Source organism: Desmodus rotundus, chromosome 9, assembly GCF_022682495.2.
Source record: "Desmodus rotundus isolate HL8 chromosome 9, HLdesRot8A.1, whole genome shotgun sequence".
Taxonomy (NCBI): domain Eukaryota; kingdom Metazoa; phylum Chordata; class Mammalia; order Chiroptera; family Phyllostomidae; genus Desmodus; species Desmodus rotundus.
This window is the reverse complement of record NC_071395.1, coordinates 81143218-81167794: the sequence shown is the minus strand read 5'-3', so window position 1 is coordinate 81167794 and position 24577 is coordinate 81143218. Positions and strand designations below refer to the sequence as shown.

Sequence of the window (24577 nt, the reverse complement as noted above, 5' to 3'; positions counted from 1 at the left end):
ACAGTGATGGGAAGGAAACCAGGACTCAAATCAATGATTTGGAGCAGAAGGAAGAAATAAACATTCAGCCAGAACAGAATGAAGAAACAATAATTCAAAAAAAAAGGAGGACGTGCTTAGGAACCTGCAGGACATCTTTAAACGTTCCAACATCCAAGTTATAGGGGTGCCAGAAGGAGAAGAGGAAGAACAAAAAATTGAAAACTTATTTGAACAAATAATGAAGGAGAACTTCCCTAATCTGGCAAAGGAAATAGACTTCCAGGAAGTCCAGGAAGCTCAGAGAGTCCCAAAGAAGCTGGACCCAAGGAGGAACACACCAAGGCACATCATAATTACATTAGCCAACATTAAAGATAAGGAGAGAATCTTAAAAGCAGCAAGAGGAAAGGAGACAGTTAACTTTCAAAGGAGTTCCCATAAGACTATCAGCCGATTTCTCACATGAAACCTTGCAGACAAGAAGGGGCTGGAAAGAAGTATTCCAAGTCATGAAAGGCAAGGCCCTACATCCAAGATGACTCTATCCAGCAAAGCTATCATTTAGAATAGAAGGGCAGATAAAGTGCTTCCCAGATAAGACCAAATTAAAGGAGTTCGTTATCACCAAGCCCTTATTATATGAAATGTTAAAGGGACTTATCTAAGAAAAAGAAGATAAAAAATATGAACAGTAAAATGACAACAAACTCACAGCTATTAACAACCAAACTTAAAAAAAAACAACAACACACAAACAAACTAAGCAAACAACTAGAACAGGAACAAAACCACAGAAATGGAGATCACATGGAGGATTACCACCTGGGGAGTGGCGGGGGGAAGGTGCAGAGAATAAGTATCATAAATGGTAGGCAGAAAATACACAGGGGTAAGAATAGAACAGGAAATGTAGGAGCCAAAGAACTTATATGTACGAGCCATGGACATGAACTGAAAGGGGAGAATGCAGGTGGGAGGGGAATAAAGGGGAAAAATGGGACAACTGTAATAGCATAACATAAAAAATATATATTTTTAAATTGATGTTTATTGAACCCCTCCTATGTGCCCACACACAATGCTAAATTCTCAAAATTCATTCATTATCCCATTTAATCTACATATCATACATATTATACTGTCATTACTGTTATTTCTATCTTACAAATGAGAAAATTTAATTTGCTCAAAAGAATTAATTTGGCTAAGGTCATGACCAGTGACTAGTGTAGTTAGGACTGTAGCCCCAACCTATTCGCTCTGGAGCCAGAGCTCTTCACCGCCGTGCTCCTGGGAGGGGCGAAACTGAGGGGAGAGCCCCAGGTGTGGATAATAACCAACCACGGGGTAAACGGTAGGAAATTGCAGGAGTAGCACTGAGGAAGGACAGATTGAATTTACCTGAAGATGTCAGGGAGTAAAGTAGATCTTAAAAAACGAGTAGAAATTTGATAAACTCGGAGCTGGCATTGGAAGCAGAAGGGAAAGAATTTGCAGCCATGATGGAGGTAAGAACAGTGTATGTGAGGGCACCCCCGCCCCAGAATCGCGAGGAGGTGGTGAGTGAGCCCGCAGCGAGGGCCTGAGGGGTGCAGAGAAGTTTCACGTTTTCTACTTTTTTGAAACTGCCAAACTGCTTTCCAGTAAGGGGCTGTACCATTTTTACATTCCTTCTAGCAATTTGTTCTTTGAATCCTCAGTATTGGTTGTCAATTTCTTGTTTTGGCCTTTCTGATAAATGTGTGGTGATATCTCATTGTGGTTTTAATTTTTATTTCCCTGATAGCTCATGACACGGAATATCTTTTCATGTTTATGTTGCCATCAGTAAGTCCACTTCAGTGAACAGTCTTTTACTCATGTTCTAATTGGATTGTTTATTTACTATTAGGTTTTAACAGTTCTTTATGTATTCCAGGGACCAGTGCATTGTTGGGTATGTGGTTTGCAAATATCTTGTCTGTAGCATGTCTTTCCGCCCATTACCCGGGTCTCTCCTAGAGCAAGAGTTTCTAATTTTGATGAAGTTCAATTTATTAACTTTTTCTTTTAAAGATCAGGCTTTTGGTGTCAAGTCTAAGAAGAACTCTGACTGGCCCTAGATCCCAAAGATTTTCTCCTACGTTTTTTCCTAAAAGTTTGATAGTTTCACATATTACATTTAAGTCTGATACATGTTTGATTTAATTTTTGTATAAGGGGTAAGCCTTAGGTTAAGGTTCATTTGAGAACATATCTGTTCATGTAGATGCCCAGTGACTCTAGCACTGTTTGTTGCAAAGGCTATCTTTCCTCCACTGAATGGCTTTTGCACCTTTGTCAAAATCAGTTGGGTGTATTTGGGTGAGTCTGTTTCTGCGTTCTCTGTGCTGTTCCATCGATCTGTGGGTCTGTCTCCCTGCCACTGCCCGCACAGTCTGATTACTGAGCTCTATAGTGTTTAAAATCAGGTGGACCTGATTCCTCTTACTCATCTTTTTCAAAATTGTTTTAGCTATTCCAGTTCCATTGTCTTTTCATGCAGATCTTAGAGTAATCTTTACCTACAAAAACTTTGCTGGAATTTTGATAGAAAATTGTGTTAAGCCTGTATATCAGTGAAGAATTTATCTCTTTACTATGTTGAGTTTTCCAAATCATGAATTCAGTATACTACTCCTATTTAGATCTTTAATTTTTTTTAAAAGATTTTATTTATTATGTTTAGAGAGAGGGGGAGGGAGAGAGAAAGAGAGATAAACATTGATCAGTTGCCTCTTGCACACCCCCAAAAGGGGACCTGACCTGCAACCCAGGGATGTGCCCTGACTGGGAAGGGAGCCAGTGACCTTTTGGTTTGCTGTCCAGTTCTCGGTCCACTGAGCCGCACCAGCCAGGGCTAGATCTTTGATTTCTTTTATCCGCATTTCGTAGTTTCCAACAAACAAGTTTTGTACATATTTTGTTATGTTGACACCTAAGTTTCTTTTTTAGTAATTGTAAATGGCATTGCATTTTTAATTTGGGTTTCCACATGCTCATTCCTAATATATTGAATTGATCTTTCTATGTTTATCTTGTATCCTGCCAATTTGGTAAACTTAGCCTCCTTCCCTTGAAATTCCCTCTTTGATCCAAGGATGTTTTTAGTTTCTGAGTGTGTTTGGAGCTTTTCCTGTTATCTTTCTGTTGATTTCTACTCTGATTATGTTGTGGCTGGAGAACACATTCTGTGTGACTTCAGTTCTTTTAAATTTGTGATGTTTATGTTACGCCCCAGGATATGGTCAGCCTTGATGTATGTTCTTTGGGTACTTGAGAAGTCTGTACTCTGCTGTTAATTTTCTTTTTTATTTTATTTTATTTATTGATTTTGGGGGGGGGGGTGGAAGGGAGAGAGAGAGACATCTATTTGTTGTTCCACTTATTTATGCATTCATTGGTTGATTCCTGTATGTGCCCTGAGCAGAGATCAAACCCACAACCTTGGCATATTGGGACGATGCTCTAACCAACTGAGGTACCCAGCCAGGGCTCTAATTTTCTGTCTAGTTACTCTCGATTTTTGAGAGGGCAATGTCAAAGTCTCCAGTTATAATTGTGGACTTGTCTCTCTTTCCTTTCTTTTTGTCAGTTTTGACTCAGCTGTTGCAGCTCTTTTGTTTGATGACCACACACTGGGGATTTCTGTACATTCTTAGTGGATTGACCATATCGTAGTATCCCTCTGTCTCTGGTAGTTTTCTTGGCTTCACAGTATACTTTATCTGATATTAATATAGTCCCTCCTGCTTTCCTCTAATTAATGTTGGCATGATATACATTTTTATATCCTTTTACTTTTAACTTGTCTGTATCATATTTGGAGTGAGTTTTTTGTAGGCATCATATACTTTGGTCATGGGTTTTTGTTGTTTATTCTGTCAGTCTCTCTTTCATTTGGTCTGTTTAGACTATTTACATATAATGTTATTGATGTGTTAGGATTTAACTCTGCTATTTTCATTTTCTTGTTTTCTGTTCTCTCTGGTTTTCATTTCTCTGCTTTCCTTTTTATGCATTCTTATAGGTTACTTGAACATATTTTAGAATTTCATTTTGATGTATCTGTAGTGTTTTTAAGAATTTCTCTTTGTATAACTTCTTTAGTAGTTCTAGGTCATATATATTAATATATATACGCATTATACATAATGTCTATAGACATATATACATTACTGTATATATGCATTAATATATCTGTATTATATATTACATATGTATGTTGTGTATATATATATAACTTACCCATTATACGATGAGGTCTGTCCGGAAAAAGCCCAGCTATTGTTAATATAATGAGAATGGTTTGCATGACATCAATGTAACCTGGCAGCCAAAGAGAGTGGACTGGAATGCGCATGTGTGAATAATGACAACTTCATTGTCCTAGTCATTGGCAGTGGTGGACACTGTTGAGTGAGCATGCGTACTGTGTGGCTATCCCATTCAAAATGACTGAGCGAGTAAAGCAACTAACCTACATCAAAATTTGCATTAAACTTGAACATTCCTCCACGGAAACTATTCGGATGATTTAGAAGGCCACAACTATGGCCAACTGGTGATCGGCAGCTTCATCATGACATCGTGTCTGCTTACGCGTCACGTCTCATGCAGAGGTTTAATCTTTATTGTATATGTTTTTTTCCACTAGCATTTAGTCCCCTGATACCCTTGTCTCCCCTTGTGCAGTTTTTTTTGCAAAACATCAAATCACCCAGGTGACTCAGCCCCCTTATAGCCCAGATTTGGCAACTTGAGACTTTTGGCTTTTCCCAAAACTAAAATGACCTTTGAAAGGGAAGAGATGTCAGACCACTGATGGGGCAGCTGGTGGTGATTGGGAGAACTATGTGAGGGCCCAAGGTGCCTACTTTGAAGGGGCCTGAGATGTCATTGTCCTATGTACAATATTTCTTGTATCTTCTTCAATAAATGCCTCTGTTTTTCCTATTACATGGCTGGGTACCTTCTAGACAGACCTTGTATATTTATCTATATATATCTTTATGTATAGATAAATATATATCTTTATATATAGATATATCTCTATATCTATATATATCTTTTCAGTGTATTTGTGTCAGGATTTTACCAGTTCAAGTGAAATACAGAACCCTTACCTTGCTTTATTCTTCCCCCATTTACAACATAACTTTCTTTTTTTCTCTACATAGATTTAGAACTACATCAGACAATGTTATAACTTTTGCTTTAACCACAAAATATTTAGAAAACTGAAGAGATGGAAAGCCTATTGTATTTGCCTTGTTTTCTGCTTACCATGTTATTTCTTTGTTCATAATGTTCCAATATTCCCTCTTGTATCATTTCCTTCTATGTAGAGAATTCTTTTAGCTATTCTTTTAGGATAAGTTTGCTAGTGTAAAATTCTCTTAGTTTTTGTTCATCTGATGATGTCTTGATTTCCTCTTCTTTCCTGGAGAATATTTTCACTGAGTATAGGATTCTGGGTTGACAATTCTTTTCTTTCAGTACTTGAAAAATATTAGGACTTCTCGTGGTTTCTGATAAGAAAAAATCTGGTATCATTCTAATTTTCCTTTATAGATATGTGTCATTTTTCTCTTTCACTGATTTTGTCTTCAGTTTTTAGACATTTAATGTTGTTGTGTCTTTACATGGATTTCTTTGGGGTTATCTTGTTTTCCTCAGCTTCTTGAATCTTTAGTTTTACGTCTCTGGTCCAATTTGGGGAGATTACAGCCATTATTTTAGGCCCTACCCTTTTTTTCCTGCTCCTTCTGGGACTCCGGTAACATAAAATTCACATCTTTGGTTTAGTCCCACTGATTCCTTAGGTTCTGTTTTTTTAAGTCTGTTTTCTTTGTGTTGTTCAGATTAGGTTGTTTCTGTTCAGTTCTTACAGTTCACCGATTCATTCCTCTGTTGCCTCCATTGTACTATTGGGCCTAAGAGCTTTTTATTTTTTTAAATTTATTATTTTTTTGTAATTTTAAACTAAAATGTCCATGTGGCTTTTCATTATGTCTGTTCCTCTGCAAAGATTCTCTGTATTCCAATTTGCTTGAGGCCATTCGTTTTCCCCCGTTTCCAGTGTGTCCATAATTCCTCACTCAAACACTTTTATCGTGGTTGCTGTGACGGTTAGTCTTTGCTGTCTGTTTGACTGGCCTAAGGGATGTTCAGGTAGGTAGTTAAAACATTTTAATGGGCATGTCTGTGAGTACGTTTCTGGAAGAGATTAGCATTTGAATTGATAGCCTGAGTAAAGCAGATGGCCCTCCCCAACATGGGGGAGCGTCATCCAATCTGCTGAGGGCTTGAATAGGACAAAAAGGCAGAGGAAGGTTGAATTCACTGTCCGACTGGTGAGCTGGGCCGAGCATCTTCTGCACTCCTGGTTTTGGGGCCTTCGGATCTGGGCTGGAATCTACACCATTGGCTTTCCTGGGTTCCCACCTTGAAGGCAGATAATGAGATTTCTCAGCTTCCATAATTTTGTATTGGTTGTTTTTCTGGAGAAAACTAATGCAGCTGCTTTAAAATCTTTGTCGGTTAATTTTGGTATCTGTCAGCCTAGTGTTATCTATTGTCTTCATTCAGTTGGAGATCTTTCTGGTTCTTGTTGTGGCAAGTGTTTTTCTGTGGAAGTGTGGACATTTTTGTGTTTTGAGACTCTGGATCTTATTTACACGTTGGTCAGCTGGCTTTTTGACACCACTCTAGCAGAAGATTGAGGGGAGGGGCGCTACCTCATTACTTCCAAATGGAGGTAATAGAAGTGTCACTGCTACTCAGCCGCCATTGACAGCCAATAGGAGACTCTTAGTTACTGCTGCTGCATTGGTGTGGGAGTTTGGTTCCCTACATGATCTCCACTGACACTGCATTTGTGGTCGCCCCAGCACTTTAGATGTGAAAGTTCTGAATCCACAGACTCTTTCTGAACCACCCCATCAGAGAGGGAAAGGGGAGACACAGCATTGCTGCTGGTGGGGATGGAAGTCCAGGCTCCTCTTGTCATCACAGTGGGTGGGGCTCCTCATCACTGCCTGGTGGGGTAAAAATTCTGTCTCCCTACTTGGCCTCTACGATAAATTCTGAAAGATGGCGAGTTTGGGCGAAGGTTAAATGCATTTTAATAGAAAAGTACTGGATTGCTCTCTAGAGATTGTACTTATTATTTTCCCACCAAAAATGTGTTTAAAAAATTCATCAGTTATATTCTTATATTTAAAAGCATTTTTACTTTTCCATATCTCTTCAGTACTGTAAATTTAAATTTTTTCAGTTGCCACCAGAAATGTCTTGAGTGCTTATTTCCCCAATCCTTGCCGAGTGTTACTAGTAAACTTTCTTTAGCAAGCTGAACCCATCTGTGTTCTTGATCTCACTCCTTTTTCTGGTAATTTTTATCTTTGGTCTTGTTTCTTCCAGTCAGTTTGTGACTATACTCAATCTTCCCACTCACTCTCCCCAAAACCTTCCATTGCCTGTTCCCCTCTTGCTATAGCTGCATTCTTCACATATTCTTTGTGATAAATTTCCCCAGCTCATTTTCCATTTAATAAACTCATTAATCCTGTCTCCTATTACTTAATTCCCTTGAAATTGCCATTTTACTCATTTTCTGTTATGGGACTGCTTCCTTTTTTAAACAACTCTTTTTTGGCTTCATCACTCTATTAGTGCATTTTCATTCCTCTGTATTGCAATACCATTGAACAGTTACCTTCTTAAGCACTTACTTCATGACCAGCAGTGGTATACAACAACATGCTAGTGATTCTACCTGTGTAGAGATCCTTCCCTCCCAAATTCTTGTAACTGTGGCTCACCTAAAATACATACTAGGCCCTGGCTGGTGCGGCTTAGTGGACTGAGCACCAGCCTGCAAACCAAAGGGTTGCTGGTTCAATTCCCAGTCAGGGTTCATGCCTGGGTTGCAGGCCAGGTCCCCAGTAGGAGGGGGCACAAGAGGCAACCACACATTTATGTTTCTCTCCCTTCCCCTCTAAAACTAAATTTAAAAAATCTTTAGAAAAATAAAATACATACTGGTTTGTCATATCTATGCAGTAAATCTCTAACTACTTCCTACTGCCTGAAATCCAGACCTTTACCATGGTACATAAAGCCCTCATCGTCAGCAAATACCAGCACCAGCTAAGATCATCAGTACTAAGGTCAGTGAGATGGACTTAGCAGTCTAATGAAAAGGAATCAAGTGCTTAAAAGGAATGCACATGGTGAGCTCTGGGAAAAGATGGCACTCAGCTCAAATACACAAAACCCTGTACAGAGAAAATGCTGTTACTAGTAAATAAAGCAAGACCAGCTGAATTGTGAACTCTTCTATCACGTTTTCCCCAACTCTTCGAGTTAACTTCTACAACTACTGACCTCATGGAATGTAGTATATAATTGTATCACACAATACCACTTTATAACTGTCATTTGTATTCCTCTCTAGTCTGAGCTTTTTGATAGTCAAGATACTCTTTTTCATTTAAAAGGAAATGAAAAAAGAATCCACAACCAAAGATGGGTAACTTTCAGTATTGACCTATTTTGTACTACTATAAAGGACATAACACACTTAATTTGAAATTGATGTTACTAAAACTGAAAGGTTTCACATTAAGCTTTTCTCTTAATTTTTTCCCCCCTTTGGCTGAAACCAAAGACATTTATTTCCCAGTTCTGGAGGCTCCCTTCTTTCTTTCACCTGACTGATGTATGTACTTCGGATCCTTACTATGCTAAAAAAGCCGAGTGTCAGTGCACACATTAACCATCCGTAAACAAACACAAAACAATACAACTTTTATATTATTGAACTTTATGTACAAAATCATTTGATTGCAAATAAACATTTAATGTAAAAACAAACGTTCTTTTAAACTGATTTTTTTACATCTACTGTACCATTCAAATGCTTTATCATCTTACATGATTTCTTCAAAATCTCTTATCAAGGGTACATATAGAAAAGCATTTTTTTTTATAAATAGAAACAAAGGGATTTTTCAGCTTTTATTATAAGATGGCATAAAAAGTTTACTCAACAGAAGTAATTTCATTACTATTTGGGGGAGGGAATCACCAACTTTTTGTGCAAACAATGCTAGCCTTCTTTTAAGCATTAAGAGCATAACTGCTTAAGAAATGACATAAGCAATAATTCTACACCTACATCTCCCCTAAAATAATCTATTTTTTTTTTTTTACATATGTGCACAGCTTTAGCAAATTAAAGCCCGAGAGAAATGCTCAACATCCACTATCCAGAGGCATTATCAGAGTTTACTATAACATCATTGGGAGAGCTTACCAATCAAGGAGTCTGTAATGAAAGCTGCAGTTTCCCTCTTTCCTATATTTTTAACACAAAAATCAGTAACTAAGAATTTAATACTGGATGACAAATCACATCCACACTATTAAATAGCCTCACAGTTAAACACATCTTAAAGACCAATCAAATCAGTATTTACATTTTATAAATTTCTGAAGACACCATTAGAAAGCTTATATATCCCTTCATTAAACAAAATAGGGAACTGCATCCGATGGTGATGGAATGAAATTAAAAAATTAAAAATACCTGTATTTACAGCAGCATTGTTCCTTTATAAATAAAGAATATGAAAATGCAATTATCTTTAAGGATAATAAAATATTGAGGTGATGTTACTCAACCACAGTGCTTGTTGGAATAAAAATCTATTGGTGTTTATTAATGTGCCAGTAGTGAAACCACTTTCTGTTGGAGAAAATCCAACTGCAAATATGTGCATAAAACACATATAACACAGGGCAAATTACTCAAAATAATTCAAGTCAGCTCATCTGTATTGAATATTCTAATTGTGAAACACATTACAAAGACATCCTTGCAAAGAAAAAAATGTAACATTTTGTTTCGTTTTTATAGAACATTTCTTCCCTTCAATGTGGCATCTTAAGAATCTCAAATTTGTTCTTCACTTGATTTACAATCCTAATGTGGACAGTTTAATTTTCCATATGATTATGTAAGTGGGGGGGGGGATAAACAGCAAAACATTCAAGTTTAAAAAACATACTGGGTGAGCAATGCACTAAAATTATCCACATAAAAACAAACGGTAAGTAACCTTATAAACCAACATGACATTTCACTGTAGAACATGAAAAATTAACATCTCAAACAGGCATAAGATGAAGAAGTGCTACTTTAAAATTGTAAAATAAAAGTATGCAATGCAAAATACCTTTTAATTTTTCATTTTAAATTGATTAATGATTTCAAAATCAAGGATCAAATTTTGATTGCAAGTGGCAATGCAACATGTCACAAAAATCTTCAGTTTTTAAAAAAGGGTATCACATTTCAATTTTCCCTCCCCATGAAAATCTCTCACAATTACAAAATAGGAAAACAGCCGATCACAAATGCAAAAAACATTAAAATTTAAATATATGAAATTTCTACATTATCAATTTATTTCATAAGACAATTGCTCGAGTTAAAAATACTTTCTTTGAAGTATTGCTTTTCATGCCCAAACAAGAGAATGTTTTAACGACATCAATAAAATTGATACACATGTAATGATGCACAATGAAGTGAAGTAGAACCCTGATACAAATATCCTTGTTGAAATCATTTACTTCATCTAACAATGCCTGTTTGGAACCTGTGATTAAAAAACAAAAACCAAACGCTGAACTTTCTAGAATGCAATTTCAGTGTTTGTCCACAACACAAGGTTAGGTCTTTTCAGAGTTTTTGTTTTTTGCTCTGTTTTGAAACCCCTGAGACACCATCTGTTTCCAAAGCTTTCTCTTTTGAGTTAATTTCACTAAATCCATTTGCTGTCCCATTTTGTTCTTCGGTGATTTCTTCATTTGCAGGGGAAGCAGATTCTCCTTTTTCTAATTTTTGCTGCATTTCACGGAGCTTGGTAACAGCTTTATCTATTGACATTATGCTAATAAGATTAAAGTCATGCATGCTGACTAGATGAAGCATGAAGTTTCGACATAAATTCTTCTTAATTATTTTCTGTCCATAGTTTTCTACAAACAGCATACAGGCGTGATTCATTTGATTGTCAGCAATAAACCTATTTAAGAAAAACAACACAAAATATCAATAGTGATACAAAGCATTTCTGTCAAATGGAACAGGGATAACCATTATAGAACAGTAAGACTATCCAAATCTAGTGATGATTTAGCAAGAAGTAAAACTATAGTGAAAGTGAGATTCAATAACCTGAATGAGCTTACCATTTTAAAAATTTAAAGAGATGTAATATAATCAGAGCTTATTAAATAGATGTCATTTGTTTTTCCTAATCACACATGGCAGTATTAAAAGTGTAAAATATTTTCTCTTGCCAGCACAACTTTCACTAATTCTACATGTATACACTATGCCCTTTATTCTATCCCTTGATTTTGACATACTTTCCTATTTTGGAAGCAGTCTCTCTACATTTTCAGTTCATGGTAAATCTCTGAAAAAATGAAGATGTCACAACAAATAATAAATGAGACAACAGTGAGGTTGTATTGGTGGAAAGTGAGTTGGGGGCATGTACAATGAATAAAATTTGACAGAACCAAATAGGAGAAAGGCTGCTCAGTTATCCACTGGAGCTGAGAGTACAATAGACTCAATAAGGCCTTCCTACAAAAATTTTAAATATCTGAATAGTTTACCCAGCTACCCCTCACTTTATTATGCCGGTATATAATGAACCCCCAAGAGTTGTGCTAAAACATTTAGATCAAAGAATTAAAATAGAACTCAATAAAATGCAACTAAAATTTTATCTTGAAATTGGCATATCAGAACAAAAGGAAAAAGAGATTTAACCCAAGCCTCTGCATACATACTTGACTCCTAACTTAGTTCCCCTAACTGGGGAACAGGCAAATATTTTCTGTAAAAAGCTACATAGTAAATATTAAATGCTATGCGAGCCATACGTGTGATCTGCCATCTTCCATTTTTCTTTTAGAGGACCCACTAAACGTGAAAATTATTCTTAGATGAAGACAGTACGTGTATACAAAAAAGGGTTATGGGCCATGCACCCAGATATCTTACGCACCAATAACTCTTTACTTCCCAAGAGTAAAGAAACAAAAGTGTTCCCTCCCATTTACTTATCTATAAATGAAAAAACTTTGGCTCTGATGCTATAGAAGAAAGCTTTAAATGAGGATCTAATAATAATGAAGGTAGAGAAGAAAATGTGTATTGACAGTAAATAGTTCACACAAGGAAGGAGGCAGATCTGCAGGAAAAACAATGCTTTGGAACATACTGTGGCCACAAAGGCATGAGAAATAAGGATTGTTTTACCTTGCCTCCTATGAAATGGTAATCAGAAAAGCTAGTTACATTTTATTCTGAATAATTAAGCAATTTTTAAAAATTATGATAATAACTGTGATAAGTAATTTGCAGGATTTCCAGGAACATAGCATTTGGCATTTTATTTTTGTATTCCCTGGCAATAAAATGAATGAAAATTAAAAACTGGGACATATTAAAAATAAAAATCTGCTGTTAGAGCTTGCACCTTCTTTATACATTCTCTGAGCATCACCATTTTTCTCAATGCAATTATAATACTTTGGATTAGGATAAGATTTAGGACACATTATATCTAAATAAACAATTTTATATAAGATTCTAACAGACGTAGATTCATAGAATGTGAGGCAGCAAATAGGATATAAAGGAAATGGAATATTTAAATTTAGAAATACCCTACCCATGCTTCATGACATGGAGATTCCATAGTTTCATCACTTCTTTCTCTCCTTCATTAACATCAGAAAATTCCTCAATTTGCTAAAAATAAAAAAATGTTTAAAAAGGAAGAAAAAGAAAAACACCTATTAAATGCAGAATAAATATAATTGGTATTTCTAAGAAAAAATTGTGAGAATGTAAAAAGCAGATTTTTTTTGTAACTCAAAATACCACAACTTCTTTATACAGCAAAGTGGCAACATTTCTTAAAAATGACTACTTAAGCAGTAATTTTGAAAAGGAATTCCTAAGTTATTAACTAGTTACCTATAAATAATAGGAACACACTATTAAAATCACAAAAAGAAAATATGTATTTCCTTTACTTGCCAACTATTTAAATGACACAATTATAAATTGTGTATTCCTAAATTCCTTAATTTAGAAAAAGTTCCTTTACACTAAGTCAAAAGTTTAGTTCATATTATTAAATAATAGTTTTCAAACAAAGTAATTTAATCATAAAATTCTAAAATCATTGTTGAAATAATAATAAAAAATAATACTTACTGTAATGGTTTTTTCTCTTAGCCATTCAGGATCCTTTTCATCTTCACTATCTACTTCCATTTCTTGTGGACGGAGAGGTAAACAAGTATCACTATGAAAATACAGACGATTGTGTCCACTACTGTATGTTCGTTGCTGTTCTACTTCTCCATCTTCAGATTCAAGAAATTCAGACATGCTTGCTTTTGTTCGTTTTGGCCTAATGAAAAGAAATGTTGATGTAATATTAAGTGATAGGGATAGGGCTCTTTATATTTCACACTAAATAGATTACATTCCTTTCTTAGAGCTTTGTAGCTAGATCTACTAGGAGAATTCTTTAATACCCCCAACCACTGCAGCAGTAGTGACATTAACATTTAAAACAGGAAAAAGTTGTAAGGAGGAAGTAAGAAAACCCCACAGAAGAAGGAGCCAGGGCTATAAAGCAATATAGCACCCAGAGACCTAGCTAATGCTCCCCTTTGTTCCTCCACTATCGTCAATAAAGCCAGAGAATAAACTTTTGTTGTATGACCTTTTCACCTACCTGCACACAAGAATGTGTGTGATAGGCGTTCTCTTTACTGGTCCATTGCGACTAAAAGCAAATCCAGGTTGGCGATGAATATCCTGAGGATTTCCTGCATAGGAGCCATCATAACACTCATTGATAGAAACATCTATCCTAGCACCTTTTGGATGATACTGTAACAAAAATGGCAAGGAGTTTAGGGGAACAAATTATTAATTACCCTATCCTAAATACCCATCGCTCCAATTTATTTAAAAAGTGTGTGTGGTTCCTTTTTTCACCCTTTCTTGTAATTAGCATTTGAAAAAAGGCATGAAGTACATGTGCAAGATGAGTACTTGTAATTTTTAATGTTTTGTAAACTATAATTAGCCAGACATACCAGCATGGGGAACAGGAAGTCAGAGAACTTTGAGTCAAAAAAATCTATGTTAAAATCCTGGCCATGCCATTTATTGGCTTGGTAACATTTTCAAAGTTATTTCTTGTGTGAACAAGAATACAGAAATTGCCACTTAGTTCAAAAGGTTGATCTGAAGATTATGTCAGTCAGTATTAGGTGTGCTATATGTAAACTCTGAATCGTTCATTGTAACTCACGCAATATAGCAATCCATCAAATGCAGAAAGTTCGGTATTCTGTACAGAATCCAATTTTTGAAAGACAGATTGTCTTATAATGTATGACATTAAGAAAAAAATAAGTCACTTACAACATAATTGAAGATAAATCTGCTATGACAGAGTTTAAGATGCTTGAGTAAACTATAAAGTTTACGGCAGTTGAGAGTGCACCAAGGGCAATGTAGGTCGTCTCTTGCTTCAGTTTGTTGTCTTGTATTGTTGTTATAAAGGAACTTTAAAACAAACAAAAAAAAGCAAAGCTCTAGCTTATACATCTCAAAATATTTTTTTCAATTATCACCTTTAAAATTAGTTAAAAGAAAAAACAGAGACATTCTTTTAACTATCCGAAATATTTTAGATGTAACATGCAAAATAAAAGCATTTCACGACTATTTATAAAAAGGTCAGCTATGTTTACCTGATAAAATATTCTTAATTTTTGTCGGTTTTCATTTGAAGTATCTTTTTCTTTTCTCGTTTGTAGATCTGTAGTCAATGATTCTTTAACAGCTGAAAATACATACTTTTATATTTAATTCAAAGAATTGCTTCTAGGCGAGGTAACATATCTTGTGAAAATAATTAGACATTAAAGGTTTCACAGAATTCTACTTGTGGTATTTAATACAATTTTTGTTCTCACCCTCAAGGGAACAATCCCCCTTAATCAATATTCCTAATCATATATTTAGGTCTTTATTGGCAGGAGCCATACTTTTCCTTTAAAAACCACCTCTTATGCCCTGAATCATTATTAAAGTAACCCCAAATAATTGTATGTAGTCACTGTAATGTTTTAAGCACTTTGAGATCAGAGTGTGGTTTTGATGGGTCTTTATATTCCCAATCCAAAGCAGTGAGTCGATATCCACTAAGTGTTGGTTTAAGAGATATTAATAAAAAATGTATTAAAATCATTCCAAATTCAAAAGATAATCAATAAATGGTATATGTATTTACAGACTTAAAATGTTATTTCCCCTGATATAACTATTTTATATGTACATTCTTGTATAAAACTTTTCTCAGTTTCTTTGAAACTCTTTTCACCTATTTGACTGGCTGGTCACACAGTATTTTGAGAGGTGCCCAGACCACAATTTACTTGAGAAATCTTTTCTCTGACACAGGCCATTTTTAATATCTTTTTAACCTGATTCTTATAATGACTTGCACACAATAAATGTACATGAGAGGTCAATGTCAAAGACAGCTATCTTAAGCTTTCTGTCTTTAAACAGACTAAGACCTGGATACTCTCAGGCCAAGGACAGCATTTCTATCAGGCAGATACAAAATGACAAATCAGTGAAACCTGGGCCTTAACTCAGCAGAGTTAACTCCATTTGTAAATGTTTTCCCTCTTAAAAAATTACTCAAAATTTAACCTGGAAAAATTCAGGTTATGATGATCCTCTTCCAGCTCTAACATTATAAAAACACTCTGCAATACTGAATTCAGTTCTACAACATACACAAAGTTTTACATGAATTATAAAAAGCATACAATCCCAAAGCTCTATCAAGGTATCAATTTCAAAATCTAGAAAGTTCTGAAAACCAATAGTTAATTCATGAATTTGAGGCAAATTTTTTAACTGGAAAAATCTGTCCCAAGTCAACATAGACTATCTACAGACCTCATATGGAGGTGTTATATCATATATGACATATATACTATATTCTGTATCATGCTTCTACAATTAAAAAAAATTCCCAGATATATTTTGGATACAGGAATATTGATCTGTACTTTAACACAAAATTTTGTTTGATATAACAGAACCCTAATTTACCATGGCTCATAATTTTTCTCTCTAAATAAGTCAAATATTTCCCAAGGAATAATTTCTGGAGCAACAAACAAGTTAATCTAAAGCCTAAGCTCTGTCTCTGCAAAGCATTATTTTGACAGCAGTGTTTTCTTACCAATTGTTTGAGCAGGTTTAACTGAACCAGGCTTGTTTTCTTGATGGAGACTCTCTGAATTTCTAGTGGCAAGAGGCTTGGCAATAGGAGCTGTAGATTTATCATTGGTCTCTCCTGTCCAACGGAGAGTGAACTGTAACGTAGGTCCCTGAGAAAATGTTTCAAATGGAGGCAGCCTCTAAAAAGTAAAAAAAAACATGAAAAGAGTAAAGTAAGATTCTGTACAATGAACTGAAAGACACTGTAGAAACATAAAAAACATTTATAAATTAATGTGGACCTGATTGAAATCAACAGTTTTTCCTTGAAAATCCAAAGTAGTGGAGAGCTCAGGCTGTTTAAATAAGGCAGCTACTTAACAACAGTAGCTGAGCTGTTGCCACATGCAAACATTGGCCCAGCCCTGCCAGATTTTCATATTTTTCAAAAGTCAGAAATCCAAGTTATAATGGGAAATATTACCATATTTAAAAACAATTTTGTTTATTTACTTTTAGAGAGAGGGGAAAGGAGGAAGAGAGAGAAGGAGAGAAACATCAATGTGTGAGAGATACATCGATCAGCTGCCCCTCACATGCCCTCAACTGGGGACCTGGCCTGCAACCCAGGCACGTGCCCTGACTGGGAATCGAACCAGTGAACCTTTGGTTCACAGGCTAGCACTCAATCCAGAGCCACACCAGCCAGGGCAAAATATTACCATTTTTATGTTAGTAACCAATTAAAAATGTCTTGCCCTGGCTGGTGTGGCTCAGTGGATTGAGTGATGGCCTGTGAACCAAAGGATCGACTGAGGGTTGGATTCCCCGTGAGGACACATGCCTGGGTTGCAGGCCAGGTCCCCCAGTAGGGGGCATGCGAGAGGCAACCACACATTGATGTTTCTCTCCCCCTCACTCTAAAAATAAATTTTTAAAAAATGTCTTTACAAACAAGAAAACTGCAGTACCCAAGCCTGTCACTTTGCAGACACTGTTAGATGACTAACTACTTTCTTTATAACGAACAGTGAAAATGGTAATTGCCCTTGACTTCTCTTAGCTTCACTGATGGCTGCCCTTGCTTCTCTTCTTTAGGTTTCGGCACAATGAACTTTATCTTGGCTTTCCTCCTTCACCTCTAATCACTTATAAGACTACTTACTCTTTTATCGGTCTCCTTAGTTACCAGCTAATATTTAGCCAGGTGTCCCTATCTCTCACCCATCCTCCAGGGCTTACCTATTTTTGGCAATCCCAAATTGGTTCTCCGTTCTTTATACTTGAATTCTAAACCCATACATCTCCAACTGCCTCTTGAACCTATGAGTTCCTATTTATTTTACTGCCATACAAGCCTAAACGCCTTCTACATCTTCATTAGAAATAATCCTCTTAAAACTAAGGTTTAGACTGGAATGAGATAAAAATGTGATCACATGAACTAGTTCTGACATAGTAAGTCCATATCTAGGAATTTATGTCTTTTAAAAAAAAAGTTTTTATTTATTTTTAGAGAGAGGGGAAGGGAGGGAGAAAGAGAGGGAGAGAAACATCAAAGTGTGGTTTCCTCTTGCACACCCCCCAACTGGGAACCTGGCCCGCAACCCAGGCATGTGCCCTGACAGGGAATTGGACCAGTGACCATTTGGTTCTCAGGCTGGCCCTCAATCCACAGAGCCACACCAGCCAGAACCATATCTAGGAATTTATCTTACCAAATACTTGCAGTGCAAAAAGATACATGTATAAATATATTCATTACAACATTTTTGGAAATGTAAGAAATTTTAAATAAATTATCCATTAAAATAGCACTGGTTTATGGGACATTTATTTAAAATAGCAGCACAGAGTTTTTTTTAAAGCAGCAAATCTTTATGATTTGATTTAAAAGGATGCCATTTCATATTGCCTCAATTTCCTGGGAAAAACCAACAACCCATTATAGATACAATCTTTATTTTCTCATGGGTAAACCACACAAACTTTAAATAAAAAATTTAAAACATAAATACCTGTAGAAAATTCGAACTCCTTAAGTAAGTATAAAGAAATAAAAATTACTTGAAATCCTATCACCCACAACTTAGTCACTATTATCATTTATTTTAGAAGTAGTGGAAGTACATATATAATTATAAAAAATTAAATATCATGGAAATTTTGTCAAAGTATTTTTTTAATGGCTTTTTACAATAAGGTGTTTCTAATTATTCAGTTTTTAACAATTTTGACAAGACTTGTTACTTCTATCGTTTCAGTTACCAGTTACTACCTTGTTATAAAAGGGTGGAAATAAAATTGTTAATGATTATATATATAATTATACAATTAAAATTGTTACCCATATTGTCCGTCTGCCCTCCAAGCAAGGAGGTACCAATTTGTTCTTACATTAAAGGGTTATTTGAGAGTATGTGTCCTCACATACCCGACTATAAACTGTCAATCTTAAGGTGTATCTCTGATCTCGTTTGCATGTCTTGGAATACTTTTGAATTTACTGGGCATCTTATATTTGTTAAGAACTGCTTGATTGTCCTTTAGTGATTTTTCTAATTAGATTGCTTACCTTTTTGTTACTGATTTATAAAACTATGTATTCATAATATTAGCCTTTGAAATGTTACAAATATTTTGTGCAGTCTATCATTTGTTTTTAAATTCAGATTTTTATATTTAGAATTCACTGTAGTCATTTTTATTAAGTGCTTCTTAGCTGTTGCATCACACTTTGAAGAGCTTTCCTCATAGCAAGATTATATGAATATTTACCTACATTTTTTGTTATGTATTGTTAATTTTTACATTTACATTTATGAGCCTTCTGGAATTTATTAGATCTAAGTTTATTTCCAGTTGGCTAGAGACCAGCTGTCACAATTAATGAAGTCTTTCTTTCCCACACAGGTCTAACATCTATTTTATCATGACTAAATCCCAAATGTGTATGAAACAATTTCAGAACTATGCTTTAGTGATGTGCTTGTCTACTCTTATGCTTATACCATACCAATTAAGTACTTTTAACTTTTAGTACATTCTACCCTTTGGTAATTAAAGGTTCTCAGAAAACTTTTCTACAATTTTCCTTAATATTATTATATATTGTTCTAGGTTTACTTGAAATTAACTTTAATGCTTAAAAAATCCTTTTAGGAGTTTGCTTATGATAGTACACTGACCTAATATAGTTAGAAATAAATGACATTCCACTAAGCCTGCCTATTCAAGAAATGTATGTATGCCTATTTAAATCTCTTAGAAGAATTATTTTAAGTGTGCTTCATTTAAGTTCTGCAGATTTCTTCATTAATTTATTTCTAGTCATCATGTAACCTACTGTTGCTATGAATGGGATTTACAATAGCAGTTAACATTTATTGAGCACTTATTTTATGCCAGGCACGGTGCTGTTAAACATACTTCATTATTTCATTTAATCCATCAATTCTATGCCTAGTTTTATAGATGAGAAAACTGAGACACAAAGTTTAAGTAACTTGCCAGATGCCACATAGCTAGGAGTGAAATCTGAACTTGGTCTGGCTCCAAGGAGGATGCCTTCCATTACATACGCTCACTAGATAATTTTATTTGTTTTCCAAGTACAAAAACAAAGGACTCCACTTTCGACATGAATTTGCATTTGGGGGAGAAACCATCAATAAAAAATGGGAGTTCATATCTATTACGTGCTCAACCTTCTAAGCAGTCCATACCTTCCCATCAAGAATAGTCTCCCATGTTGCTCTTTTCTTGCTTATTGGACATTCTTCCATTTCCTGCATGGCTACTTCATACTCCCCATCTAAAAGCTGTAAGCGCCTGTTAGACAAACACATACACTTTAAAGTAACCTGTGTTATTATTGTAAGTACACAAATTCTACATCTTTAGATTTATACTAAAAAGCATTTATTAAATTTATGAACTAGCTTATATACCCAACAAGATTTTAAAATATACCTATACTCCATTCTTGACAAAAGCAATTTTAATGATTTCCACTATTAACTATTACTAGAGAATTATTTTATTAATGTAGCTACTCAGATGTAACTTTAAACATTTAAAGTATAATATACCTAAGGTCTCAAAACTTAGTAAGCTTTAAATATTAAGTATAAAGTACATGTCCAGACTTTATACTTGCAAAAATGGGAATGTTACAATACTTGCCTTAGGGGACCACTAAGAATTATGCCTCTGTTATTTTTAACTATTGTAATATTTGAACTAGAGTTCCGGACTTTTACACTTCACCAGTAATCCAATTTATGATTATAGTGACAACTCTAATAACTCTAAGATCCTAGGGGCACCTGGCACATATAGGTGCTCAATAAACATTTCATGAATAAATGAGTAAATGAAATACCAGCTGAAGCAAAGAATTAACTAAATTATACTCATACCTACAGTATAGTTTTAATGTGTATGTACATATATATGTGTGTATATATAGTTTATTTTTCCATACTTTTAAACACTGGTTAACACTACTACCTAAACACCATTGTTCAATCATGCTCAATAATTTATTGTATATACCAAGAAGAATCTGGCATCTCTTCATCAGTCTTAGAGAACTCTGTTAGGTGCTAATAGCTAACATTTATTGAGTGCTTAAGATGTGCCAGGCACTGTTTTAAAGACTTTACACAGTTCATTTTATCTTCCCAACAGCTCTATGAAGATGCTATTACACCAATTTTTTGGAAGAGAGAAATGAGGAACAGAGAAGTTAAGTAACTTGCCCTAAGATGACAAAGTATCCAGAGCTAGCAATTAAGTCCAGATAGTCTGTCTCCAAAGACTGACTCTTAACACAATGATTTTGAGACTTAAGAATTTCTGTCTTCTTGCTGTACTTCTTGAATTTATGCTACTTCAAGTCTTATCAGCAAAGCTATTTTAACTTAGTATTTTAAAAAGCGAATTTTACTTACATAGGTAATACATTCATATACTTCTGAATTATAAAGGAGCTTCCCTCATGCATCTACATAATATTCTATCTTATGATTGTACATTTGATAGGTTCAATCGAATTTACCCTCCTACCTGTAATGTATGAGGAGGCCCTTTTTCCCCAAAGCCTCATCAATAGTGCTTTATCAAGATTTTTTGATCTCTGCCAAACTGGTAAGTGAAAAAAAATGACATCTCAGTGTACTTTTATATACAGATGTCTTATCTTTTAAATGTTTAAGAGCTATAATAGTTTCTTTTTTTGTAAACATTTTTATCATATCTCTTGTTCATTTTTCTAAGGGGTTGTGGTATTTTTCTTTTCACTTAATATGATCTTTTTATATTAGAGGAACAAGACATCCAACTACAGTATTAGTTAAAATTAATTTTCCAGACCTGTCATTCTTCACTTGGTTTATTTCTATTTTCAGAAATTTTTTATTTTGTTTAGTACTTCATACTTTTTCTACATAGCTTTTGAGTTTTGGTTATTCTTTAAGGAGACTTTAATTTCCCTGAGACTAAGAATTTTTACACATCTAACTCCCCAGATCTTGGCTTTCAAATACTACATTTTGCATGTATAATGAGCATTTTGCCCAAATTTTTGAGAGAAAAATAAGGATGCACATTATACATAGGTAGTACTAATTCTGTATCTACATAAATGTTTTTAATTCTTTTATTTATGCTTATACGTTAAAAGTCTAACTCTAGAAAGCAGTAACGATATCCCAAATAATATGGCAATAATGTATGCCAAATAATATCCTGGAATATGATAATCGGTTTTGTTTCTGAATATAAATTAAAAATTGAATTAAAAAATTTAAAGATTTTTCTCCCCCAAAATTGAGGGCCAAAAACATGGGGGCACATTATACACTGGAGTGCATTATACACAGCAAAATATAGTACTTTCCTCTACTAAAAGAACCAAGACTCCTTGAAGAAATGACCAATTTCAGAACAGAGGTTGAAAAATGGGAATGTAAACCTGGGATATTTTACTATTCCAGAAAGTAAGGAAAAACAAAAAATAAATAAATACGTAAGTCAACACAAAGAGCCTGCTTAGAGGGGCTTCTCCTGATCAAATTTAGGACAATTTGAGCATTAAAATGAATAACTACATTAATACATTAAAACAGATTGAATAAAAATGGAATTTGTCACTCCGTATTTAATTTTTTTTAAGGGAAGCAGTGCTCTTCTTTACAGAAAACTGCCAACAAACATGGAAGCAATGACATAAGTTACCAACTGATAACTGTTACGGGAATAATTTATTCAATCAAGAATCCTCAATGGATGCCAAACTGCTGGGTAAAGGGCAGTTGGAGTGAAAAGGTTATTTACCCAGTTTGACATCTTACCATAGAGATCACACATTCATTAACTAAAGGGAAAAGGTGTACTGTTACAATGGACAAATATGGTAATACCACCTTAACCAAGTGATCAAATATTGTGTCTGTGATGTGCAAAGAACACATCACTATTTAGTTCCTGCCTAAAATGTTTATCTAATTTGAATCTATTTATTAAGGAACCAACCACAAGAGCCCAAATTGAGACATTCTGCAAAACTACAGGCCTATACTTTAAAAAACTGTCACAGAAGTCAAAAACAGTAACAACAAAACAAAAAAACTGGACAACCATTCTAATTTCAAGGAGACTAAATAGATATGGCAACTGACAAGTGGCTACAGATCATAGTCCTCAATGCGGGGGAAAGGGAGAAAGAGTTAGAAAGGACATTATTGGGGTCAATTGGGAAGACAGTATTATATTATGTTAAATTCTCTTACTATTATAGGTGTATTGTGGTTATTGAGGGCAATATTCTTGTTCTTAGGAGACACATCCTCAAGTCTTTAGGGGGAATGAGTATGAGTGTCATAATCAAACTTCCAAATGGTTCATCACAAAAACAAAATATACACTCACAAATAAAGTTAAATGTGGTAAAATGTTAACTGATGAAACTAGATGAAGGGTATATAGGCATTAGTTAACTGTATTATTCAACTTTTTTGTCAGTTTGGGTTTTCAAAAGAAGTTGGGGGAAAATTCTCTCATGGTTCTTGGTACGTTTTATCATTAAATAAAAAGGAGTATTTCCCATGTATAAGGAATATGTTCATATATATATATAAAGTACCATGTGTAAGGTAATATATATGTAAAGAATTTGAAAAAGAACACAACATACCTCCCCATGCGGCCCAAGAAATAACATTTACCAACATCAACGAAGCCCGGTGTGCCACACCCTCATTGCTTCTCTCACAGACATAACCGCTATCTCCTACTACATTTGTTTGTTTTCCATAAATCTTTGATCCACATTCAAATTTCTGATTTTAAAAAGACACTATATTTGTTCTGCCAGTATTAATATTAAGAAACATATTCTAAGACAATCTGGTAGAAAAAATAGATGGGTTTATTACTAATCATCTTTGCCTTCCCATTAAAAGTCAATACCTTTCTTTACATGGTGGCTAGTAAATGATATTAAAGAAACAATCTCATACTTTTTAAAGAGTGCAAGGAATGTACTAGTAGTTACACTCGGCTCTTTGTCCTCTACAAGAAAAAAGTCATGTAAAGCTTTTGCCTGTCAAAGAATGCTGCATTTGCCTCCTAGATCTTCTTTTACTGGCACTAAGGTGCTTCATTTCCAAATGAAAACTGCCGAGATGATTATAAGACCAAGTGTTCTTTGCTACCCTGTGCCAAAATGCACCTGGAGAACCATACAATGATTACACACAATTTCCTAATTTTAGTAAATACATAATCTCAAAACAGGGCCCACTTCATTCAGGTCTCTGTTCAAATATTACCTTCTCTCAGAGATTTTTCTCTATAAAGTAACCATTTATTCTTTTTATTTTTCTTCAACGCACTCATCACTAAGTGACATCAGTTAATCTAATTTTTTTGGAGGAGTGGTGTATATATTTCTTCCACTAAAGTTAAGCTCCACGAATGCAAAGATTTTGTTGTCTTTTCACCACCTAGAACAGTGTCTGGCAAGAAGTAGACACTCAAAAAACACTTGCCAAATAAATAATCTTAACTGAGCCATTCAAACAGTTCCTCATCTGTGTTTACTGCTTTCTATGTAATAAAGTATTAGTATTTTTTTGTTTTTTCAGTCATAAGAATAGAGAGAAACAAAGGCAAAGAAATAATATCACCACTACATTCTGCTTCAGAATA

General features: G+C 34.8%; 1 protein-coding gene across 3 annotated transcripts in view; it reads right to left on the bottom strand.

Moving 5' to 3' along the window:
* Positions 1–8797: 8797 nt before the first annotated feature.
* SUZ12 (SUZ12 polycomb repressive complex 2 subunit) overlaps positions 8798–24577 on the bottom strand; it is a 40726-nt gene continuing 24946 nt past the window's right edge. For 2 of the 3 annotated variants that reach the window (XM_024564811.4, XM_053910542.2), the window contains 8 exons: positions 20089–20194; positions 16386–16563; positions 14875–14966; positions 14543–14686; positions 13845–14002; positions 13316–13514; positions 12765–12844; positions 8798–11099 (listed from right to left, as the gene is read on the bottom strand). In XM_024564811.4, coding sequence (XP_024420579.3) covers positions 10754–11099; positions 12765–12844; positions 13316–13514; positions 13845–14002; positions 14543–14686; positions 14875–14966; positions 16386–16563; positions 20089–20194 — 1303 coding nt within the window. In that variant the 3' untranslated portion in view covers positions 8798–10753. The remainder of the gene's footprint in view (positions 11100–12764; positions 12845–13315; positions 13515–13844; positions 14003–14542; positions 14687–14874; positions 14967–16385; positions 16564–20088; positions 20195–24577) is intronic. The other variant, XM_053910543.2, reaches the window with a different exon arrangement.